This window comes from Mobula birostris, chromosome 22 (genome assembly GCF_030028105.1).
Source record: "Mobula birostris isolate sMobBir1 chromosome 22, sMobBir1.hap1, whole genome shotgun sequence".
NCBI lineage: Eukaryota > Metazoa > Chordata > Chondrichthyes > Myliobatiformes > Myliobatidae > Mobula > Mobula birostris.
Genome location: NC_092391.1, coordinates 16,973,870 through 16,999,420, shown reverse-complemented (window position 1 = coordinate 16,999,420; position 25,551 = coordinate 16,973,870). Strand labels below are relative to the sequence as shown.

Genomic DNA, 25,551 nt, shown 5'->3' with positions numbered 1-25,551 from the left:
TTATACTCATTGAAGTACAAATGGTGTCAGCATTAACAACATATTTTTATCTAAAATCTTTTGGGAGCTTGACTCATCTTTAAAAATGACTGTAAAATGAAGCTCTTTTTATTGCTCAAACTGCATGATACATTTCCCTAAGGTTTATAAATCAAATTATTACATAATATATGAGTTTGTTTTATATTGGAGAAAAACTTTTCCACATTTTAATGCCACTTTCAAAAGAAGACCATCATTTCATGCATTTCAAATTTCAAAACTTAATATTCTATGAGTGCAGGATGCTGTCCATTTTTGTTTTGAAAAATTGTGTCCACTAAGAATTTATATCTATTAAGATAGCAAGAATTTATGTCTATTAAGATATCTCTACAGATAGCAAACTTCTTTTCTCAACTAAATCTAAATAGTGAAAGGTCATTGTGTCTCATGTGTCCTTTAATGGTTTTACCTCTTGTAGATTTGTCTTTTTTAATTTTATATTTATTGCATAAATTCTAATTAATGCTGCTGCTCCAAACAAAATAATAACATTAAATAGCCTTATAATATATAAATGCATAAAAACAATGCTTCTATTCAGAAGCTTGAACTTACCAACACATTTAGGACTACTGTTATCTATTTTCAAAGCTTTAGATACCTTTCCCACGAAGTAGCATTTGTTCTGGAAAACACATCAGATTTTGAGCTTATTTGCGTGCCTAAGTGATTCTGAATAAAAATCCCTTGTTAAACTGCATTTACATTTTTTTAATATATCCTTGATAGTGACTGAAAAAAAATACAGCAGCGACATTTAACATAATAACTATTTTCTTACGTCAAAGTACTCATCTAATTTGATTCGATACAACAGTCACAAAGCTGTAATATTAACATAATTTTACATAATATTTTCATTTACGAATTATTTTTCAATAAAATCACTGCAAGATTTTTTTTCAAGATAGTTTCTTTCATGTTGGTTAAATATTACAAACATATACAAATGAATGGAAATTCGGAAATCAAAGAAATATTATAAAGAGCGTCTTAGAAGAAAGGAAGATAGAGAGGTGTGGTTTTTGCATAAAAGTTCCAAAAAATGTATCCATGACAATTGAAGGCATAGTGGAGGAATTAAATTCTGGTTCAATCAAGAGGTCAAGACTGAAAGCATATTGAGATCTCAGGAAGCCATAGTGCTGGAGGATGTTACAAAGGCAGGATGGAGTAAAGCCATGGTTTGAAAATAAAGCTGCAAATTTTAACATCAACACTTTGCTTAACTAAGAGTCAATACAAGTCAACAAGTACAGTGGTTTAATATCACTGATAACATTAGGTTTAATATCACTGACATTGTAAAATTTGTTATGTGATAGCAGTACAGTGCAATACATAAAAACATACAAGTTTAAATAAGAAATATGTAAAAATTAAATTGAATAAATTGTGCAAAAAGAGAGCAAAATTTATGTGAACTGTTTCAAGAAAAAAAATCACAAAAATTTGGACCAAATATTAATACCAATAAAAGTAAATGATATTAAAATAATTAAATTATTTAACAGCAACTTACTAGTTCAGTGCAATAGCTTGTATTGCATTCCATGACAACATCCTCAACATCTGGGCTCCAGAAGTTATGAAATATGAACTTAAAACGGTTGGACCATATTTCAGACTGATCACACAGAGCTTGATGTGACTTTAGATTAGTAAGGCTCAATGGCATGTCATGGGGCAGTTTATTTATGGAATTGGAATCCTTCAGGATGAGGGAGCAATTAGATTTTATTTCTTTGAACGTTTTTGAGTTCTGCGAAACAGCTAAAACCTGTACAAAATATGAAATTCTAATTAATACTAAGTAGTATATTTTCATAATTATGATTAACAAAACAAAATTGGTCCTTTATTAAAATAATTTTCTTTTAGAGGTTGTAGCAAAATTCAAATAATATAGATGATTAAACTATTTTATAAACTATCAGTAAGAGCACTCAATTCTCTGCAAATAATGTTAAACAAAAATATCAGCAAGAGTAACAGAATACAAATGAAGACTGATATTCTCAGGCATTGTCAATATAAATAATCATTTTCCTCAGTCTTAGTTGACTCGTTGTGAATCATTCTTGAAATTTGTTTCCATAAAAATGCACACAAATCCCTTTGCTCAAATGTGATTTTGAAATTTGGGTATATACACTGGGAAAGATCCAAAAATGGATGTACAGTATTGATAAGGAGATAAACTGGAATTTCACATTTGAAATTCAATTATACACAAAAACCCAAGTAACTAAAACTTTTTTTATTGAATTCTGTCTTAATATGTGCTTCATTTATATTCTGGCATAGTTAAATTTCAATCATCACTCATTTCATATCATATAAACATCAAATTGGTGACATTTGGAAGTAAATAAGAACACTATGTTCTTAAATTTTTATTGAGAACATCTTCAAAAAGTTTCCATTTGTAGGAACAGATGCTTTTTTATGCCTATTAGATATTTATTTGTAGGAATAGATGCCCCACCCCCACCTTCTTATACTGGTTTCTTTCTTCTTCCTTTCCAGTCCTCATGAAGCGTCTTTGCCCGAAATGTCGACTATTTATCCATTTCTATAGATGCTGCCTAACCTGCTGAGTTCCTCCAGCACTTTGTGTATGTTGCTCTGGTTTTCCAGCATCTGCAGAATGTTGTGTCTATTTATAATGCTTTTTTATGAGCATCAATATTACAATTGGTGCACAAATTAAGCATCATTAAAAGTTCACCTTTGATAATGCTATTGAATTATCCTTTCATTATCCTGAAGGATTAAACTGTTGTAAAACTAGTCAATCCATACCAGATTAGTTAAATTGAGGGTTGATGGACTGAACAAGTTGAACCAGAAAAATCTACAGATATGTACTATTCACTTGAATGGGGATTGTAAAATTATGAAGAAGAAAGTTACAAGTAAAGTGAATTTCACTTATTTTAATTATTTGCAAGCATCTTATATAATTATTCAAATTTGAAGGTTATTTTGATGATTTCATTTAAACATTTATAAATTATTTTGTTTTGTAATTATTTATTACACCTTTAGTATTTTAAATATTAAATAAACATTGAATGACAGCTTTGACAAGGCAAGTATGAGAACAAGGCTTTGCTATTTGTTAAAGGCTTACAAAAAAGCTTTTTGGATAATTTTGTTCTGGCCCACTCTCAGGACAATATAAGCCATCTTGAATTCAGATAGCAGCAAGTGAAAAGGAATGGGAATATTGTTAGTGGGCAATCTAAGCAGATAAATGACAGATGTATTCATGACGCACATACTCAGTGGCCACTTTATTAAGTACACCTGTATGTTAATGCAAATAGCTAATCATCCAATCACGTGGCAGCAACTCCATGCATTAAGGCATGCAGACATTGTCAAGAGATTCAGCTGTTGTTCAGACAGACATCAGAATGGGGAAGAAATATGATCTAAATGATTTTGACTATGGAGTAATTCTTGATGCCAGCAGGGTGATTTGAGTATCTCAGTAACTGCTGGTATCCTGGGATTTTCATGCATAACAGAGTTTACAGAGAATGATGTGAGAAACAAAAAAACATCCAGTGAGCAGCAGTTCTGTGGGTGAGAACACCTTGTTAATGAGAGAGATCAGAGGAGAATGGCCAGACTCTTTCATGCTGACAGGAAAGATAAATTAGCTCAAATAACCACACATTACAATAGTGCTGTGCAGAAGAGCATCTCTGAATGCACAACATATCATACTTTGAAGTGGGTGGACAACAACAGCAGAAGACCACACTCAGTACTACTCCTGTACCTAATAAAGTGGTCACTGAGTGTATATAGTGCATGACTGATATGAAGCAGTAATTGATGAAGTGGAAGTCAACCTGTAGTCTTAGTAGGTAGCCTTAATCACAAACAAAAGAAAATCTGCAGATGCTGGAAATCCAAGCAACACACACAAAATGCTGGAGGAACTCAGCAGGCCAGGCAGCATCTACGGAAAAAATTACAGTTGATGTTTCAGGTTGACCTGAAGAAATGAATTGAAGCAGCAGAGATTTGTTTTTGAGGAGGATGCAAAGAATATCTAATGAGGATGTCATGAACAGAGCAAGCACAAAAAGAGAAATAATGTATGAGATCATGAAAAGGCAATGTAACTTCATTGAACATGTGATTAGGAAAGATGAGTTAGAATACACAATAATTATGGGAAAGATTGAAGGGAAGAAAGCAAGAGGAAGACAAATGATGATGGAGACAGCAGCCAGAGAACTGGAAATGAATACCAATGAATCGAAACAGGAGTGTGTGGGCCATGACAGTCAAAGCTCAAACTGGGCACGGCACCCTGATGATGATGATGATGCTGAATCTGGGTTGAATGGTTAATTAAACTGTGATTAATAGATGTTAAGCATTGCATTAAAATTTTGTGATTTCATAAATAATAAATGTTACTCAGTCTGGATTCCTGATAGAAAATCAAATAGTACCACAGAGTTGACATATACTTTTAGATCAAGGTTTTTAAAGGCAAGGCAAAATAAGCACAATAATAAAAATAGCATAAATAAGATGTTAAACTTTATTCTGCATAATTATTGTTTTACCTCGTTCTACCTCAATGGAAACACAAATACTCTTGAATGGAAAATCCTACAAAAAGTAATGGATATGGCCCATTCCATCACTGGTAAATCCATCCCCACCACTGAGCACATCTACACGAAGTGTTGTCACAGGAAAGCAGCATCCATCAGCAGGGATCCCCACCACCCAGGTCATGCTCTCTTCTCACTTCTGCCATTGGGAAGAAGGTACAGGAGCCTTTGGACTCACAGTGCCAGATTCAGGAACGGTTATTACCCCTCAGCTATCAGGCTCTTAAACCAAAGAGATTAACTTCATTCAACTTCACTTGCCCCTTCACTGAACCGCTCCCACAACCTATGGACACACTTTCAAGGACTCTTTATCTCATGTTCTCAATATTTATTGCTTATTTATTTATTATTATGATTTCTTTTTGTACTTGCACAGTTTGTCGTCTTTTGTGTACTGGTTGAACACTCAATTTGGTGTGGTCTTTCATTGATTCAATTACGGTTATTATTCCATTATAGATTTATTGAGTATGCCCAAGAAAATATATCTCAGGGTTCTATATGATGACATATATGTACCTAGATCATAAATTTACTTTGAACTTTGAAGGCACTGTGTAATCTGTAAGAACAGTATGCATGACAAGCTTTTCACTGTATCTCTGAACATATAACGATAATAAACCAAGACTAATGCCAAGCAAGAACAGAGTCACTGGACAAACACATAATAGCTAAAAAGCTGAAAATATCATTGTACCTCTCCATAGACAGTTGTGTAGTTGTAAAGCTTTGAAGATGGCTTTTCAAAGTTAGGAAGCTCGTGAATTCTAATATACCTTCCTTCATTAGTACTGTTCAGCTTAAGGATATCACAAATTGTTTGTACACGTGGACACGTTATCTGTTTAGAAGAGAATATAACATGATAAATCAAAATAACTAGAAAATTATTAGTTGGAATTTTAATTCTACTTAAAATTAGGCACAAAATATTGTGCCAGTCATAGTATCACAATCAGAATCAGTTTTAATATCACTGACATGTTGCATGTCATGAAGTGTACAAGTAGTCTGATGATCATTATTGAAAAGGACAAAATACATTTACTGGCCTTGGTGTTATTACAATAATCTAATATGCATAATGAATAACGGATTTTCACAATGACTGTGTTTTGGTTGATTTTCAAAAAAATCAGAAAAATATGTTCAAAAGATTACTTACATCATAATTTATTTTCTCTCCATTCGATAACTTTATGTTTAGCTGTGCAGAAAATAGTATTTTATTAGTTGTTTTCTAATTGTAACTACTGCAAGTAGAACAAGCACTAGGTCAGTGAGAATACTTATTATATATTTTGATTTATTTACAGTTCTACAGTTCCTTTCTCCATCTTAATCTGTAGTCATTTTCTGAGAGCACCAAAGCACTAAAGCAACATTCAACAACCATCAACACCCTCATATTACCTTGTTCATGTGATTTCTGATGGATTCCAAGTAGGTTATTTGATCATGACAAGGAGGGGAGAATGAGTAAGGAACAGTGTGAAAAAAAACCAACTGAAGTCAAGCTACTAATTGTTGTTTTCAGACAATGTTGCTTAATGTATATTTTGCAATAAGGATTTCTCCGTAGCGAAAAGACACTGGAACACTGCTTAATTTTTACCCAAATGCTGAACTCAGAGATGCCAATGCTAATCATACAGGTTGAAACACTCTAGTCCACTATTTTGTGGTCTGGCAACTCCCATGGTCCAGCTTGTTTTGAGTCCTTAGTACCAATCTATACTAAATAATTCAATCAAGTCCTAAAATTAACTAACATCTGTACTAATCTGCAGCCAATAAACTTACAAGTACAAATTTTGTGACCTCAGCTAACAGAGAAAAATTATTACAGGCAACTTCTGTCCATCACATTTAGTGCGGTCTGGTATCAGTCAGGATCAAGGGTGCCGAATTAGAGGGTTTCAGTCTATTTTTATCACTGTGATAGATTGTGTGTGTTGTAGAGGGTTTCAATCTATTTCTATCACTGATCTGAAACTGGTTAATTCACAGGCTACTATTTCATTGAGATTAATATTGAAAAATCATTTAATAGTTACAATATGGATATTTTTAAAAAGAATTCCTTTGTTCTACTTTTTTTCTTGCATATCAAACACCTGCTCATCATCTATTAGATTTTGATAATTCTAAAACATTCACGGCAGATGGAAAAGTAAAAAAAAATACATTACAGATGGAGAAAGGGAACCACAGCCTAACATAATTGTACAGATGAATGCTAGTATCTATTATTAATGGAATGGTAACAGGGATCCTGGAAATTATTATTAGGCAGAGTCAACATCATTATCTAACTTTACTGATCATACAGAGATAGGAGGTAAAGTAAGCTTTAAGAAAGCTGCAAAGAGTCTACAAAGGTGGTAGAGAATGTGAATTAAAGGACAAGAATGACATATGGTGTTTAAGTGGCTGAATGTGATATTACAAAGAATGGAAAAATGATATTTTTATAAATGCTATGAAATTAATAAACTTGGCTATATGGAAGGATCTTGTGCAGATTCACAACACAAAAAATTAACATGTAGCATACAAACTAGAAGGTTAGATTACAAGAGTAAGTGAGTTGTAGTGCAATTTACTGGACTTGTGAGAACACACTCAGATCATTGTGAGAGTTAGCATATAGTGGAGACATTTAAAGTCACCAGATTGACCTCTGGATAGAATGTTGCCAACATCCTCCTAGTTGGAAATGGCTTTAGGTTTGCTCTGTAACTGAACTATCAAAACATGTTGTCTGTTGCTATCACCCATTTCCTACTCAACTGAATGCATATCACAAGAAAAGGATCATTTGGAAAAGGTTGTGATGAAATGACCTCACAAGCTAGAGCACCATCAAACCAGTAAGTCATCACTAATAAAACAATAATAAGAGCAGAAATAAGCTATTTGGCTAATCTAGTCTGCTCTGCCTTTCTATCATGACTGATTTATTATCTCTCTCAACCTCACTCTCCTGTCTTCTCCCCAAACCCTTTGACTAATCAGAAAGCTATCAACCTCCATTTTAAATATAGCTAATGACTTGACCTCCACAGCCATCTGTGGCAATGAATTCTACAGATTCACCATCCTGTGGCTAAAGAGCTTTTGCTAAATGCTACATCTAGCAGTCCCTTATATCAACACTAAACACATAATCAAGTGACCATCTGTGCATGCAACATTTTTACTTATTCTCCCATTTCATAGTTCTTACTCTAAAGTTTTGTTTCTTTGCATCTTGTTGTAAAAAGTATTGGTTCATACTTGAGTGCTATTCATTAGCATATTGCTCAATTAATTGACATTTTCAGATTACCACAGGTATTCGACATAGATCCCCAGGGGATCAACATACAGTTCATACACAAAATATGGCTCAAATTGATTCATTTTACAATATTTAAACTTAATCAAATAAACACTTTTCTTCAATAAATTGATTTATGTCAAAGGCAATTATTCTGCTTTAGTATGACAAAATCCAATATGCCAATAGTATTAACTTGCTTTGGAAGTGTTTTGGCAAGAGCAATTATTAATAATTAATACCTTGTTAATATAGTTATGACCATCCATACTTTCTGTAGTTTTACATTCAGTGTAGGGATGTTCTAAATAGAAATGTGTTTCGTTAATGTTTCCTTTACAATTCTCATCCAATAATGTGATTTCCTCTATTAAATCCTGAAAAGAGACATGCAAAGATCAGTAACTTTAATAAACAGTTCAGATCACATTTTACTACATAAGTGCATTTTGAACTGACAACCAATGAATGGAAGAGATTACATTATGAAAACTTCTTCCATTAAAAATTAATAATATTTATATTGACCAATATTGATGTAACAGCTGCCCAAATGTCTGCTCTCCTACAACTAAGTGAGCTTTAGGAGCTCTTTTTGCTCCTGTTTGAATGAGGTCAGAAACCAAGGTTTCAGAGCCGTTTTGCCCCAGGGGTACAAATATAAGTCCTTCCTCCCGGTCTTAAGAACAATGTACAGTATATACATACCTTCTTAGATTTAACAACAGTGATTTCCATCCCCAGTTCTCCACAGTGAATGGACTTAATAATATTACTTGTAGACTCTGTCTGCCTTGTAGAAATATGGTTGCCATTAACTGAGGGAAAAATATAGCTCATTGTCAAATATACTTTTTCAAAAGAAAAATCCATATTTTGTAGATACAAGAATATTAAATGCATAATAGTCACAAAATGCATTCTCATGGAAAGAGATCATTTTCTGTTCAATAATGACCTTGACCTTGATAATTATAATCCATTTGACTAGGGTTTCACAGCACTTTATTGAGACCACTTCAGAGTATTTGTATTTGACACACATTGTACCTAAATTGCACCTTCCTTTGCACTTTGAAAAAGGTGCTTGCTTTTCAATCACAAATCCTGTATTCCTGTTAACTGTAAAATTATTTTCTAGTTTTTAGTTAAAAACTAAGTTGTAAAAATTTAAAAAGTATGTGAAATTCAAATTAACTGAAATTCAGTTTTTTGCATGTTTGTAATGATCTTCATCCTAGAGACTTGAAGCTAATATAAATGATATTTCTTAAGCAACCAGAAATTTCAATTGATTTTGAAGTATGCAATTTCATACATAAGTCTTCCCATTTAATTTATTGAAATCAATCATTATTACAAACACCCCTATTAAGTTTACCTGTTAGTGCACATCTGGAATGAACAATACCAGCCTCACTAATATCTTCAGTTATCAAATCTTACACCAGCGACACCACTCCAGCAAATATTCTCAATTCCTACTCCAAAATTCTGATATCTTTCCCAATTTTACTTTGCTTTTTACTTAAATTTGCTCATATCACATACCATTCCAGGATCTCAGAATTTCTAACAAAGACTTCTGGATCTGCAATGTTAAACTGTTTCTCTTTTTACAGATGCTGTCTGATCTTCTGGATGCTCTCAGCATTTTTGTTGTTCTTTCCCCATCGAAATATACTTGACATCATCATGTGCATGCGAACAAAAACATTTAATTACCAATTTGAATAACTGTTTTAAATTTTTCTTTCACTTACCTTTAATATTAATTTTAATTTCAATCTTATCTACCAATGGAATCTCTGTCAAAGATGCAATAGGAAGCTCATGGTTTGAGGCCCATTTCAATAGCTCTACAGATGTTTCTGGGAGTTTAGGATCAACCTTGATTGGTCCTGGCCATGTTATATTGGTTTTATGAGATACCTGAGAAATTATACAATATTGTCACTTAGTTCAGAATAACTTTCATTCAAATGCATTTCATTCTATGTCACCATTCTAATGTTCTTGTCTTCAAGAAATTTAGTCATTAAGAAAATATAATGTGATTTATCAAGAAAATTTGAACATTATACTATACATTTGTCACCATGCTGTTATATCAATGATCATGATTACATTTCACATTGGAACTACACTGCCATATTACATATTTGAAAGTGATATAGAGCCATGGCTATTAACAAACAATCTAAATGTATTAATATGGACAAAACTATTCCAGCTTTTGTTGCCCAATTCTCCTTACAAATAATATTTTCCTTAATTTGTATTAATCCTCTTATAAAAATGGAGATGTCAGCAGATTCAGTTATCAGGATGATCCAGTTTTCTGATCTGTTGACATAAGGATCTTGTGTTGTGTTTGTGTTAGTAAGCGGTACCATAGAGCAGTTTACTTATTTCTTTGTAAAAAAAAAGAATTAGAATTCACGGTTCAAGCTTAAAATACCATAGGGATGTTAGGAAAGTAAGGCAGGTCTATCTGGATTGCTCCTTGATGGGCCAACAGTGTTCCTTCTGTGCTGTGCTATTTTATGATGTATATATGAATTTGTCTGACAACAATGAAATAACTTAAGTGAGCATTGAAAGTAACGTAGTTGACATGCACTTGGTCCTTCAGGATATATCAAATAATTGAACTGTGAATGAGATTGAGGCCCAATTATTTGTCATAACAATAAAAATGAAAATTAGTTATAGGGCAGCATGCAGGAAATAAAGGTGAATTGTTGTTCATCAGGCTAGAGGGAAATATGCAGTCTTCAAAGGATCTGCATTAAGATTGTCAATGACCTGAATTTGGGAACAGAGAACAAACTCAAAGAATACATATAACCCAAAACTTGGAAATGTAGTTCACAGCAAAGAGGATTTTAGCATGCTTTATGTGCAAAATGGGAAGAAAATAACATCATATTTAATATGAAGAAATATGAAACAATGTATTTTGCAAGAAAGAATAGAAGAATCAGCAAGGTTTTAAAGATCTTGTAGTTAGTCATCCACCTGTTACATTGGTAGCTGAGTCTCAGTTTCAGCTATGCAAAATGAGATGCCATTACGGAAGATGTCCTATTTGTCATCGGATAGGCAAGAACGTTAGAGCATGATTAAACTAGAGCGAGTGCATAAGTTGCTCAAAGTGTAGGGCTCGAGTTATAAGAAATGATTGGATAGGTTGGAACTCTTTTCCATGAAGTGAAGGAGACTGAGGGGTTACCTTACAGATGTTTATAATATTATGAGATGCATAGATAAGATGAACATTCATTGTCTCCTTCCCCACCCCTGCACCTAGAGCAGGGAAGTCAAAATTCAAGGTTTAGGTGAGAGCGGAAAGATTTAAAGGGGCCTGATGGGCAAATTTTCACCACATACAGACATAGTGGGTAGTGGGTACATGGTAGGAGCTTCCACAGGTGGTAGAGGTATAAACTGAACAGGTTCACAGAAGGTGTAGAGATAAACACAGGCAAATGGGACTAACATGGTAGAGTTGGGCTGAGGGGACCTGTTTCTATGCTATATAACTCTACGATTCGAAGACTCTAAACACCTCCAGCATTTTCTGTGTATACATCAGTAATACGTTCCCGGTATCAACCCCTCCTACCTTAGACTGTGAGAACAAAGACTACCAAATATAATTGCATCAATGTTTAGCACACAATGTACTATTATATACTTTCAGAAATCCTTCCTAATGTGTTCTGAATAATTACTGTGTTTGATAATATAGAATTTTGATAACAGGTATGTTACCGTAAGGTTTAATGGAGGAACTTCTCCGATGATATTCAAGGTCATTGGTTGTTTGCTCTGTATAACCAGCAAGATTTTGCATTTATGGCAATCATTTCCATGAGTAAATCTTACTTGCATGTTAATGAACTTCTTTGTTCTGTTCATACTATTGTAATACAAAAAAAGAAAGTCACCATAATTTAATTTTACAATAGAAAAGAACTACAAGGAGTTCAAATATACAAAATTTAGTATATCTTCATCATACAGTATTTCCTCCAAATTTAAATTTGAAACCAAGTTTAGGTGGGGGGGTGGTTCTCTTCCTCAAACTTATTAATTTTCTCAAAGAACTGAATGTGAATAGTAAATTGTAGTATGTCACTTTGTATGTACTGTATTTATTACTTTGGTGTTAAAGCAATTCTTCAAAACTGTCCTTTTTTCTGCTTCTAATTCAGATTTTATCTTTCTTGTTAACTTCAAAATTTCTGAACTCAAGTGAAAATGTAAATCTGGTTATCTAAAGGAGTTCTCTGTTTTGATGATAAAAGAGAATTTTGAATGCTAGCTATATTTAATTACATATTTTAAATTTTGAGAAATATTTTTCATTATTAAAATATTTAAATGAAATAGCTAGTTCCGCTTTATCGTAGAATGTAAATGTGAACTTGTCCAGATCACATCAATGCTGCACTCCCTAAAGGACACAATAAATTCTATACTTCGAATTTACCTCTCGAAATTTATTTAATTTCTGCCCTAAACTAACACTCATTTAATAAATGTAGTATGGTATACTTAGCATCAAATAAAAGTCTGCAGATGACCAATTTAAGGAGCACTATAAGAAAAAATATTGGAACACATGGAAGCCAAAAAATACAATATTGCTAAATAGTATATTTTGGGAAAGGATGGAAATGAAAAGTACAACTGATGTACAAACGTTTGTAGATACACGAATGTTCCAATGCAGGACTCTCAGTAAAGAAAACTATTACTAGAACTAATAAGTTTTACATAATACATCTGAAATAGAAAGGAGTGGAAGAGGTACAACACTGATTCCTTAGGGTGCACCCAGAAAAAGTTGTGAACAATATTAAAACTTGTAACTACAGGAACTATTTTCAATGCAGAAGAGCAGGTTAATGGGAGAGGAGTTCAGAAATTTTGAAGTTAACAAGAAAGAGATAAAATCCGAATTAGAAGCAGAAAGACAGTCAGTTTTGAATATTTTCTTTAAAATCAAATTAATAATAACATACAAAATGACATTCCACAATTTGCTATTCACATAGAGTTCTTTGTGAAAATTAAGAAAATTTGAAGAAGAGGAACTACAACAAGATAGGAATAATGTACATTGCTCCATTACAGGAATCTTCTCATGCATTTTTTCGAACTCTAAAAATATAATTTTTGACATAATCATGGACTTTCTTAGTTAATCATCCAAGTGACAGTTGGGACTATTACAAGCCACATCACAAGTGAAAATTCTTAACTTTTACAATTACAAATTGCATTTACACTCAGCGCTCACTTTATTAGGCACAGCTGTATATTAATGTAAATATCTAATCAGCTAATCAAGTAACAGCAACTCAATACATAAAAACAGGCAGAAATGGTCAAGAGGTTCAGATGTTCAGACCAAATATGAGAATGGGGAAGAATGAATGTGAATCTACGTGACTTTGGCCATGGAATGATTGTTGGTGCCACATGAAATGGGTTGAGTATCTCAGAAATTGCTGACCTCCTGGGATTTTCATGCATACCAGTCTCCAGAGTTTACAGAAAATGGTATGAAAAACAAACAAACAAAAAAAATCCAGTGAGCAGCAGTTCCACAGGTGAAAATGCCTTGTTAACGAGAGAAATCAAAGAATGGCCAGGCTGGTTCAAGCTGACAGGAAGGCAACAGTAATTCAAGTAACCATGCATTACAACAGTGGTGTGCGGAAGAGCATCTCTGAATGCAGAACATGTTGACAACTCTGGCAGGGTTTGCAAGACGTTACTTCCTACAAAGCGAAACCCAATAGCATGAATGGCAGCGATGCTTCACTACCAGATGAACTCAACGCCTTCTATATGCGCTTTGAAAGGGAGAATATAACTACAGCTGTGTAGATCCCTGCTGTACCTGATGATCCTGTGATCTCTGTCTCAGAGGCCAATGTTAGGCTGTCTTTAAAGAGGGTGAACACTCGCAAGGAGTACCTGGTAAGGCTCTGAAGACCTGTGTCAACCAACTGGCAGGAGTACTCAAGGACATTTTAAACCTCTCACTGCTACGGGTGGAAGTTCCCACTTGTTTCAAAAAGGCAATAATTATACCAGTGCCTAAGAAGAATACTGTGAGCTGCCTTAATGACTTTCGCCTGGTCACACTCACATCTACAGTGATGAAATACTTTGAGAGGTTGGTCATGACTAGACTGAACACCTGCCTCACCAAGGACCTGGACCAATTGCTATTTGCCTTTCACCACAATAGGCCAATGGCAGATATAGTCTCAATGGCTCTTCACACACCTTTAGACCACCTGGACAACACAAATACCTATGTCAGGATGCTGTTCATCGACTATAGCTCAGCATTTAGTACCATCATTCCCACAATCCTGATTGAGAAGTTACAGAACCTGGGCCTCTGTTCCTCTCTCTGAAATTGGATCTTCGACTTCCTAAGCAGGAGACCACACAATCTGTGCGGATTAGTGATAACATCTCCTCCTCACTAACGATCAACACTGGTGCATCTCAGAGGTGTGTGCTTAGCCCACTGCTCTACTCTCTATATACACATGACTGTGTGGGTAGGCATACAGTAGCTCAAATACCATCCATAAGTTTGCTGATGATACAACCATTGTTGGTAGAATCGCTGATGGTGACGAGATGGCGTACAGGAGCAAGATATGCCAACTAGTGGATTGGTGTCGCAGCAACAACCTAGCACTCAACATCAGTAAGACGAAAGAGCTGATTCTGGACTTCAGGAAGGGTAATACGAAGGAACACATACCAATCCTCATAGAGGGATCAAAAGTGGAGGCAATGAGCAGTTTCATGTTCCTGGGTGTCAAGATCTCTGAGGATCTAACCTGATCCCAACATATTGATGCAGTTATAAAGGTGGCAAGACAGCAACCATACTTCATTAGTAGTTTGAAGAAATTTGGTATGTCAACAAATACACTCAAAAACTTCTATAGATGTACCACGGAGAGCATTCTGACAGGCTGCATCACTGTCTGGTATGGGGGGGGGGGGGGGGGGGTGACCGAAGAAGTTGCATAGGATTGTAAATTTAGTCAGCTCCATCTTGGGTACTAGCCTACAAAGTACCCAGGACATCTTTAGGGAGCGGCGTCTCAGAAATGCAGCGTCCATTATTAAGGACCTCTGGCACTCAGGGCATGCCCTTTTCTCACTGTTACCATCAGATAGGAGGTACAGAAGCCTGAAGGCACATACTCAGCGATTCAGGAACACCTTCTTCCCCTCTGCCATCTGATTCCTAAATGGACATTGAACCCTTGAACACTACCCCACTTTTTTATTATATATAATTTCTGTTTTTTGCATGACTTTAAATCTATTCAGTGTACTGTATTATGATTTATTTATTTATTTTTCTTTCTTCTATATTATGCATTGTATGGAACTGCTGCTAAATTAACAAATTTCAAGACACATGCCGATGATAATAAACCTATTCTGATTCTGACGTTGACGTCAATGGGCTACAGCAGGAGAAGACTATGAACATACAGTCAATAGTCACTTTATTTAGAACAGGAGGTACCTAATAGTATGGTCATTGAACGTATATATCAATTTTAATGCTTGTCCAATCTTCCTCATCTGGATAAAGTAAGTGTGGGTGTGCAGAACCACAGATGGCAAATATGGATTCAGGACCATCCAGTTCTTTGAAAGTATGGGCTAGTGAAGCTTTCTCTTGGGGTCTCCTTTATCTGTGATGTATTAAGATTATTAGAATAGTGTTTGAACAAATTTGGATGCTGAATCAAAGGAAAAATTACTGATTTAAGTGATGTAAAGCTTGGATGAGGTCAATTATAAGACAGATCTCAAACAGGAAAAAGAATTGCAAAGTAAATTTTGTGCCTGAATGCAGCTGATAGCTAATGGTTCAAAAGAGACCATCCACTCAGCCATTAGTGGATCAGTGACTCGCTGAAGAGTACCTAAATGTATTTAGTAATTTTACTTCAGTCCTTAGTTTTATAGCCAGGACTATGAATGGAGACCTTGTCATTTCTTTATTTTAATTAGGAATGTAGGCAACAAACATGGACCCAGGACAATCCAGTCTTTTGAAAATATGGGCTATTGTTTTCAATCTGAATCTTCTCCTTCAGTAATTCAACCAGTCCATACAAGATTTTCAGCTATACATGTTGACACCCATTATTTTGCTTCAAGATAAATTATTTATCACACATCAAGCTAGGAATTAACTCAGATCACTATCTTCCCACTCAAGTATAGTAGATATAGAAAATCCCATGACATGATGTCAAAGTAGTGCAGGAAAGTTCTCATTAAAGGCCTAAAGATGAGTTAAATAGGAATCTGTTGTTGAAGCTTAAAATGTGCAAATTTAGGTTTTTAAAATGCAATGGTGATTCACTACAAAACTCAGAGCATTTAATTTTCCCCAAAAGATTCATTTTAAAATGTATTCATTATTTAGGGGTCTGCATATTGTTCACAAGACTAGCATTTATTGTGTGTTCTAAATTATGAGAATGTTAACTAGTGACTGATTCAATATCTTTAGATTAATGGGTTTGATAGAAACAAAAAGAATTAGAGGCTAAATTGGACTACTCAGCAACCATAATTCTTTTCAGATTCTATGCTCTTGTAAGATTGCGGTTGGAGGCATTAACAATATCTTACAGTTACACATGGATGTGCAAGAGTCTGTACTAAAACATACATTTCCATCTTATAAACCTAAGAAGTTATATTGCTGCTGGAGATCTAGAGTAAGACACACAAGATGCTAGAGGAAGTCAGCAGATCAGGCAGCATCTGTGGAAAGGAATGAATAGTCAAGCATCTTTGAATGCACAACATGTCAAACCTTGAAGTCAATGGGCCACAGCAGGAGAAGACCATGGGATGAGCCCCATCATCACGACTGGAAAGGAAGGAGGAAGCTAGAATAAGAAGTTGGGGGAAAAGCAAGGAGAGGGGAGGGAAAGGAGTACAAGCTAGAAGATGATAAGTGAAGCTAGGTAAGCAGGGGAGGTAGTATGAAGTGAGAAGCTAGGAGGTGATAGATGGAAAAGGGAAAGGGCTGAAGAGGAAGAAGGAGTCTGATAGGAGAGGAGAGTGGACCATGGGAGAAAGGGAAGGAGGAGGGTCAACAGGGGAGATGACAGGTAGATGAAGAGAAGAGGTAAGAGGGGAGGCAGAGTGGGAAATAAAAGAAGAGGGTAGGGGAAGGAAGAAAAATTACCAAGAGTTAGAGAAATCGATGTTCATACCATCAGGTTGGAGGTCACCCAGTCAGAACATGAAGTGTTATTCCTCCAACTTGAGAGTGGCCTCATCATGGTAGTAGAGGAGGCCATGAACTACATATTAGAATGGGAGTGGGGATTGGAATTGAAATGCTTGGCCACTGGGAAATCCTGCTAGTTGTAGATGGAGCGAAGATGCTCAACAAAACAGTCCCCCATTCTATGTCGTGTCTTACAAATGGAAAGAAGGCCGCACAGGGAGCACCGGATACAGTAGACAACCTCAACAGATTCACAGGTAAAGTGTTGCCTCACCTGGAAGGACTGTTTGGGGCCCTAAATGAAAGTGAGGGAGAAGGTGAATGGGCAGGAGTAGCACTTATTCAAGTGCAGGGATAAGTGCCAGGAGGGAGATTAGTGGGGAGGGACAAACGTACAAGGGAATCACAGTGAGAGCAATCCTTGCAGAAAATGGAGTTTGGGGGTGGGGAGGTAAAGATGTGTTTGCTGGTAAGATCACGCTGAAGTTGAGAATGACGTGCTGAATGCTGAGGCTCATAGGGTGGTAGGGAAGGACAGGAGGAATTCTATCCCTGTTAAGCCAGTGGGAAGAAAGGATTAGGGTGGATGTCCAGGAAATGGAAGAGATGTGGCTGAGGGCAACATTAATAGTGAGGAAGGGAAACCCCATTCTTTGAAGGAGGAGGACTTCTCTGATGTTCTGGAAAGGAAAGCCTCATATTGAGAACAGCTGCGGTAGGGACAAAGGAATTGAGAAAAGGGAATGGCAATTTTACAGGTGACAGGGCAGGAAGTACATTCAAAATACCTTTGTGAGTTGCAAGGTTCGCTATGGTGAAGTACAACTTTGGCTGCATGAGTATTTCAGATAAAGTACATAGAATGCAATCATTCAGTTTTAAGAAGCAATTAGGATACTGCTCCATGATTAAATTGCTGAATACAAACAGCATGTGTACAGGTGAACAGTCACAGTGCCTGTAAGGAGATTCTGTTTGTATTTATGTTACCGGAGAGCTGGCACTTGTATAACTAAGGTTTATCACCTCGTGATATATCTCACAACCTTAACGGAAGCTTATATACGTGCACACAGTAGGCCATAACAAAAAGACACAATAGAATCAATGAAATACTGCAAAAGACAAAAAAAGAGCCAATGTACGAAAATCAAATTGTGCAAATGCAAAAAAATGGGAAGGTTAAATAAATAAACAAACAAATAAATAAATGGTATAAATGGTATGAGAATGGGAGTTGTAGAGTCCTTGAAATGAGTCCATAGGCTGTGGAATTAGTTCAATGTTGGGGTGAGTGAAGTTATCCACTCTGATTCAAGAACCTGGTGGTTGAGGGGTAATAACCGTTCCTGTACCTAAGGCTCTTGTAGCTCCTTCCTGATGGCAGCAGTGAGAAAACAGCACTAATAATGAGTGAATAGCAGGTAATTTGAGTGCATTTTATAAATAATACACACTATTGCCAGAGAATGTAGGAGTGTAAGAATTGAATGTTCAGGCTGGCTAGACCAATTGAGTGGTGTAAATTATAATGGACAGTATAGCTTCTTGAATGCTGTTGGAGCTGCATGCATCTATGCAATCAGAGAGTGTTCAATGATACTTCTAACTTGTGCCTTATAGATGATGGAAAGACTGAGGTGCGAGTCACTCACAGCAGGATACTAAACTTGGACTGGTTCTTGGAGCCACAGTATTTATCTGGCTGGTCAGTAGTAACCCAGAGTGCTAATGATGGGATACTTGGCAATAGTAAAGTCATTGCACATCAAGGGTAGGCAATTAGATTCTATCTTGTTGGGGATGGTCATGGCTTGGCACTTCTGCAGCACAAATGTTATTTACTTCCTGTCAGTTCATGGCTGAATGTCAGCCAGGTCATTTTTGAAGACAACTATTAGGAAAGTTTCTAGAACACCAAAGAGCATGGACCAATACCATTAAGCACAGGATACGTGGACCCCAGGTTGGGAGCTCCTGCCATAGCCTGTTGTGTGAATTTTAATTAACTTTAAGTCTTTTGCCTTAAAAAAGTTCCATATGCTCCTGCTGGATTGTAACAGATTCTACACAACCAGACTTCCACCCCACCTTTAGTTATTTAATGAAAAATTATGAAACTTTATTGGAGTAGAAAATATATGAGATAGGAAGATACTTATAGATATTTGTTTACAGATTCTACCAATTATAATCTATTTAGATATCTGATATGCATACTGTTTCACTACATTTATGCATCACTTGTAATGTATACAAGGAAATATTTCTTTCAGACCCGAAAAGAAAGTACATAAACCATATAATAAATTCTGTACCTTGATGTTGCTATTAGATTGATGATGTGGAGCTGAGAAGCAGCAGGTTGATCAGATGTCACACAACCCTTCAAATCTTGATAGAGGAGTTCATAATTTTGATAATAATCAGCATTAGAATGATCCTGTTTTTCACATTTAGGCAGATGCATTTCATCTATTTTTTTAAGAAAGAATAAATAGCTTTCAATTAAGCAATAAAGGTTCAAGTATCTGCTGTACCACTGGAAATAAAAACCCTTTTAAAGTTTCTCACTGAAAAACAAGTTAATCTAACCATAAAGCACAGAAGTCCTTTGTTATTGATTTGAAAATCTGAACTGAAATGGAAATCGTCAGGTATTTAAGTTAAAAAAAAATTCCAGATTGCTTAAGCTTTGCAGATAGCACATATTCATAGTCCCCAAAGCTAAAAGAAAAACTAAGTTACACTCTTTGTTACACTCTTCAGTAGCCTAATTGGTCTCAATAATGGCATGTGCCATTTTGTAATGTGTAAATTCCCATTCTTGGCAATGAAAACCAGCTTCAATGGAGTGTTACAAAAGATAGGGCAACAGCACTGTATAGCCCCACTTCCCTGAAATCAATGGCTCTTAATTGATCCATGGTAATATGATCCTGGTAATGTATATATTGTTCCAATAAAATTCTTCAAACACTCCAAGCTCAAACCCTTATTTAAATATGTCCCAAACTGGATCCGTGTCTTATTCATATCAGAACCCTACCATTGATTCAACTCACCTTACAATAAAGATTATGTTGAAAATCTGAAAATTCAGAAAACGCTGGAAAAAAAATCAGCATTTGTAAAGTGAAAGAGTAGGCCAATTCTTCAAATGCAGGGCAAAATTTAAGAATATATACACCATTAACACAATAATTTTGCTTTTCCAAGATAAGAATAGAAATAAGTATTGAAAAAGTCAATCATGCAGAATCTGTAGAGAAAGTTATCATTTCACAAACTTGCATAAAGACAGTTTTTGCAGATACCAGAGAAATGTACATATTTATAAATGCATCAAGAGGGATACTAAGTAGGCATATAATTTTAGTACTCAGATAACAATGAACATGGAACAGTACAGTGTGGGAACAGGACCTTTGGCCCACGATGTCTATGTTGATCATAATGCCAAATAAAACTAATCCTCTCTGCATGCACATGATCCATTTCTCTCTATTTCCTGCCATTCATGTGCCTATCTAAAAGCCTCTTGAACACCACTGTTATATCTGCTTCCACTACCACCCAGGTAATACATTCCAGGCACTTACCACTCTCTGTGCAAAAAGACATACCCCACCCATCCCCTTTAAATCTTCCATCCTCTCTCTTGGAAGTGATCCCATTTGGTACTTGATATTCCAAACACAAGAATTTGATACTATTATTATGGAGGAAAAGATTCTGGCTATCTACTTTATCTATGATTTTCTTAAATTTTATACTTCTGTCAAGCTTCTCCTCAGCCTCCAATGCTCCAGAGAAAGCAATCCAAGTTTGTCCAACCATTTCTTATAGCTAATATCCTGTAATCCAAGCAGCATCCTGGTATACTTCTTCTGCATCCTCCCCAAAGCTTCCATATCCTGTAATGCGATGATCAGAACTGCATGCAGTTATCTAAGTGCAGCCTAACCAAAGTTTTATATAGCTGCAACGTGACTTCCTGACTACGCCCTAGCAATGAAAGCAAGCACATTTTCTTTATCTACCTGTGTTACAACTTTCAGGGAGGTATTGACCTGGAATCAAAGATCTCTGTACATCACTGCTGTGAGGGAATTGTGCCTTAAACTGTATATTTAAACTTCAAGTAACTAACTGTTGTATTCTCTGATGGGCTTCTTCACTCCACACAGCTCTATCCATTCTTGTCTTGTCTGCAAACTTACTGCCCAATCTATCTAAATTTTTACCCAAATAATAAATGTAAATATCTTTCCACCCAATGAGACCATAAGACATTGGAGCAGAATTAGGCCATTTGGCCCATCGAGTCTGCTCCACCATTCAATCGTGGTTCATCCTTTTCCCCCTCCTCAGCCTCACTCCCCAGCCTTCTCCCAATAACCTTTAATGCCGTGTCCAATCAAGAACCTATCAAGATCTGCCTTAAGTACCCCCAATAACCTGGTCTCCACAAGCTGCCTATGGTAATAAATTCCACAAATCCACCACCCTCTGGCTAAAGACATTTCTCCACATCTCCATTTTAAATGGACACCACTCTATCCTGAGGCTGTGCCCTCTTGCCCAAGACTCTCCCACCGTGGGAAACATTCTTTCCACATCTACTCTGTCTAGGCCTTTCAACATTCAAAAGGTTTCAATGAGATACCCTCACCCTTGTCCCCATCCTTCTAAATTCCAGTGAGTACAGACCCAGGGCTATAAAACATTCCTTGTATGATAACCCTTTCATTCCCAGAATCATCCTTGTGAACCTATGCTTTTCAATTTCTAGATAACAGAAAAGAAACCTTACGCAAATATGACATTTGTTCTATAAGCTTACCTTCTTTCAAATCGATGATGTTCATTTTTGCATTTTCAGACTCAGCTAAAGTAGTGAATGAGGTGCAAGTTCCATTAAATAGCTTCAATTCAGTTGAATACCTAATTGCTTTATTTGATGATACAAAGGAACGTTCAGAACTCTACAGGGAAATAAAAGCAACTTAGCTTATTAAAATTACTATGAACATTTACCATCATTCTTATTTGTATCAATTTCCTTCCATTTTAAACTAACAAGAATTTTGTCATAGTACTCTTATTTCAAAAGTGGATTAAGTTGCAAAGGTTTTTTCCATGTGGCCTGATAGAATAAGTTGTTACAATATTAATGTGAAAATTTCTTCACTTACTATCGCTATAGAAACAAATTGGTCTCTATTCTAATTCAATAAAAGATTAAGTAAATTATCCATTTATGTCCGTACCATTATTAAAATACTTCGATTTAGATATCCAAAAGTCCATTTGAAAAAATGCCTAAATTGTGCCAGTTGGGGGATAAGTGCCACTTTACTCTGGTGCCATTAGTGTGTGATTTTTATATACATCTCATAAGGATGTCTGTGCTTAGAAATTGCAAATGAAAATTATTTTCCTATTTAGAACCAGGAATTTCTGGACTACTGGCTAAAATTAACCAGCAAAAAAAGGTATTGTCTGCATCTCTTGAAGATAAAATGACCACCAAATCCACCACAGCTCATTAATGAAGTGCAGACAAGCGTAGGAACCCTGTTTTACTGGTGGAAGCAATATACATCAGGGAAGAGAACATCAAAGCTTGGGATCAGATGGCCATTCAAAAGGACGTCACTAGTGAGATTAATATTTGCAATGACGTCCTATAGACTGGTTCTGGTGCAATAAAATTTTGGAGTTTATGCCACACTCAAAAACTTCTATAGTTGTACTGTGGAGAGCATTCTGACAGGCTGCATCACTCTCTGGTATGGAGAGGCTACTGCACAGGACCAAAAGAAGCTGCAGAGGTTGTAAATCTAGTCAGCTCCATCTTGGGTACTAGCCTACAAAGTACCCAGAACATCTTTAGGGAGCAGTGTCTCAGAAAGGCAGCGTCCATTATTAAGGACCTCCAGCACCACCCAGGGCATGCCCTTTTCTCACTGTTACCATTAGGTAGGAGGTACAGAAGCCAGAAGGCACACACTCAGCTATTCAGGAACACCTTCTTCCCCTCTGCCATCCGATTCCTAAATGGACATTGAAGTTTTGGACACTACCTCACTATTTTTAATATAGAGTATTTCTGTTTTATGCACATTTTTAAAAATCTATTCAATATACTTAATCAATTTACTTATTTTGTTATTGTTTTATTTTATTTTTTTCTCTCTCTGCTAGATTATGTACTGCATCGAACTGCTGCTGCTGAGTTAACAAATTTCAACGTCACATGTTGGTGATAATAAACCTAATTCTGATTCTGATTAGAGTAAAATTTGTGGAGAAGACAACAAATCCCAGTACATACTACATTCATGAATTTACTACTTTTCCAACACTTGCACTGCTCTTATGCTTGTGTACCTTCTAACTATTTCAATAATCTCAGCTGCATGCAAACAGTGTATGCTTCCATGAAAGAGAAAATTACTTTTAATCCCATATGGAAGCAGCAGACTGTTGGGCTAATTATCACATCTAAGCCTCATTCATTGAGAGCTGATGGTGCTGGTCATAAAGCTGGCATCCAGTTGTAGATTGGAGGCCACTTGAGGATAAAAGAATCCTCTCCCTCACATTCTACTTAGTCTTTAAGCTTTTCTGTGCCCATTGGTGCCATCTTTATTTGTCTCCTACTTTTGCTATATCTATATCCTTATGCCCTTCTGCCTTTCAATTCTATTATGCACATTTTCCTTTCAGTTCTATTATGCACATTTACCTGACCACAGCAACTAATGTATAATAAGTAGCCTGAGAAGGCGGCACCAATGCATCCAATTCTCACTTCCATCATGTCTTCTCACTTCATGTACAATAGAGGGTAGTTTAGAAGTAGGCTTCATATACAGAGTTGTCAGACACAAGTAGACAACAAAGAAGCTAGAAGAAGGTAGTTTGGGAGCCAGTTTCCTGGTAACAAAGTCACACAGCAGTAGAGTCACAGAGTCATACTGCTCTACATGACTGGATAATTATTTTGATAAGTTACAAAAGTATTGATTTTTTGGGTCATGTCTGACCTATCCAAAGTGAAATACCTGAGTGCATAGAGAAGTCCAGTTCCAATAAAACATTCTTATTATCCTTAATAATCTCTCCTGCACACTTTCCGTAATAGCATCTTTCATATAGCAGGATGACAAAAGTGAACACGGTATTTTAAATGCATCCTGTATAATTGCAACATAACATCTTAACTATAGTCAATGCCTGACTGAAGAAGGCCAGAGCAGCAAAATAATTTTTCACCACCCTGTCTACTTACAATGCCACTTACAAGAAATCATGAACTTAAGCATCTAGGTCCATCTGTTCTACAATATTCCCCAGGGTCCTAAAGTTCATGGTGAAAATCCTATGCTCATTTACCTTCCCAAAATGCAACACCTCACAAAGACGTCAATATGACATTAATATTTGCAGATCTGAGCTCGCTCCGACACATGACAATACAAAAATGTTCCACTCAAGCAAAGGCAGAAGCAAAACAATATAGAAGTGGTGCTATCAAAGAACAATTTTCTATCATCATGACTGTTTCCACTATTTTCAGTTATGAAATATTCTAGCATTAGATGGGAAGTAATGTTTGGCAAATTTTGACCAGCAGAGTTGCAAAAGGTAGTTATCTAAATTTTGAAAATGCTAATAAAAAGGTCACATACCAATATCATGGCATTCAAGGTAATTAATTAAGTTTAGATGGACAATTAGTTAACCGAGCAAGAATAAATAGGTCATTTTCAGTTCAGCAGAATTTTCATTTAATAGAATGCCATCAAGATAGCTCTTGTCATCCCCTTCTCTCACTCTCTTTTGAAGGTCCCCTTCTTCTGATCCTTCCCAATGCTCCAATATCTGATATCCCAATCCTCCAGCACTCTTTTTCAACTGTTTCCTTCTCTCCAGACATTTTGTTCAGCCCAGGTCCAAAACCGATGATCCTCATCTCACCCCTCCCTCCAAAGGCCCCTAAACTGGATAATCCAACACGCCACAGCCTTTGGTGATTGTTTCCCCTCCAGTTACCAACCTCCAACTCTTGATGGGGAGACCCACTTACCATTGCCATTCATCTTCTTTGACAACCTGGTACCAGGCCCAATCCTTATCCTATGTACTGTACCTCTCTCACCAGTGATTACTCGTGGTGCCACAGGGGAGGTCAGGGCAAAGTG

The 25,551-nt window shown here is 36.1% G+C and overlaps 1 protein-coding gene across 3 annotated transcripts in view; it reads right to left on the bottom strand.

Annotated features, from left to right (window-relative positions):
- The window catches only part of LOC140186194 (transforming growth factor beta receptor type 3-like), a 148,031-nt gene that overhangs the window by 23,942 nt on the left and 98,538 nt on the right, over positions 1-25,551 (bottom strand). For all 3 annotated transcript variants that reach the window (XM_072240152.1, XM_072240149.1, XM_072240150.1), the window contains exons 5-14: positions 22,185-22,326; positions 19,657-19,813; positions 11,797-11,944; positions 9,783-9,951; positions 8,728-8,837; positions 8,262-8,396; positions 5,863-5,904; positions 5,395-5,538; positions 1,568-1,825; positions 601-670 (exon numbers count right to left, since the gene is read on the bottom strand). In XM_072240152.1, the coding sequence (XP_072096253.1) occupies positions 601-670; positions 1,568-1,825; positions 5,395-5,538; positions 5,863-5,904; positions 8,262-8,396; positions 8,728-8,837; positions 9,783-9,951; positions 11,797-11,944; positions 19,657-19,813; positions 22,185-22,326 (1,375 nt within the window). The remainder of the gene's footprint in view (positions 1-600; positions 671-1,567; positions 1,826-5,394; positions 5,539-5,862; positions 5,905-8,261; positions 8,397-8,727; positions 8,838-9,782; positions 9,952-11,796; positions 11,945-19,656; positions 19,814-22,184; positions 22,327-25,551) is intronic.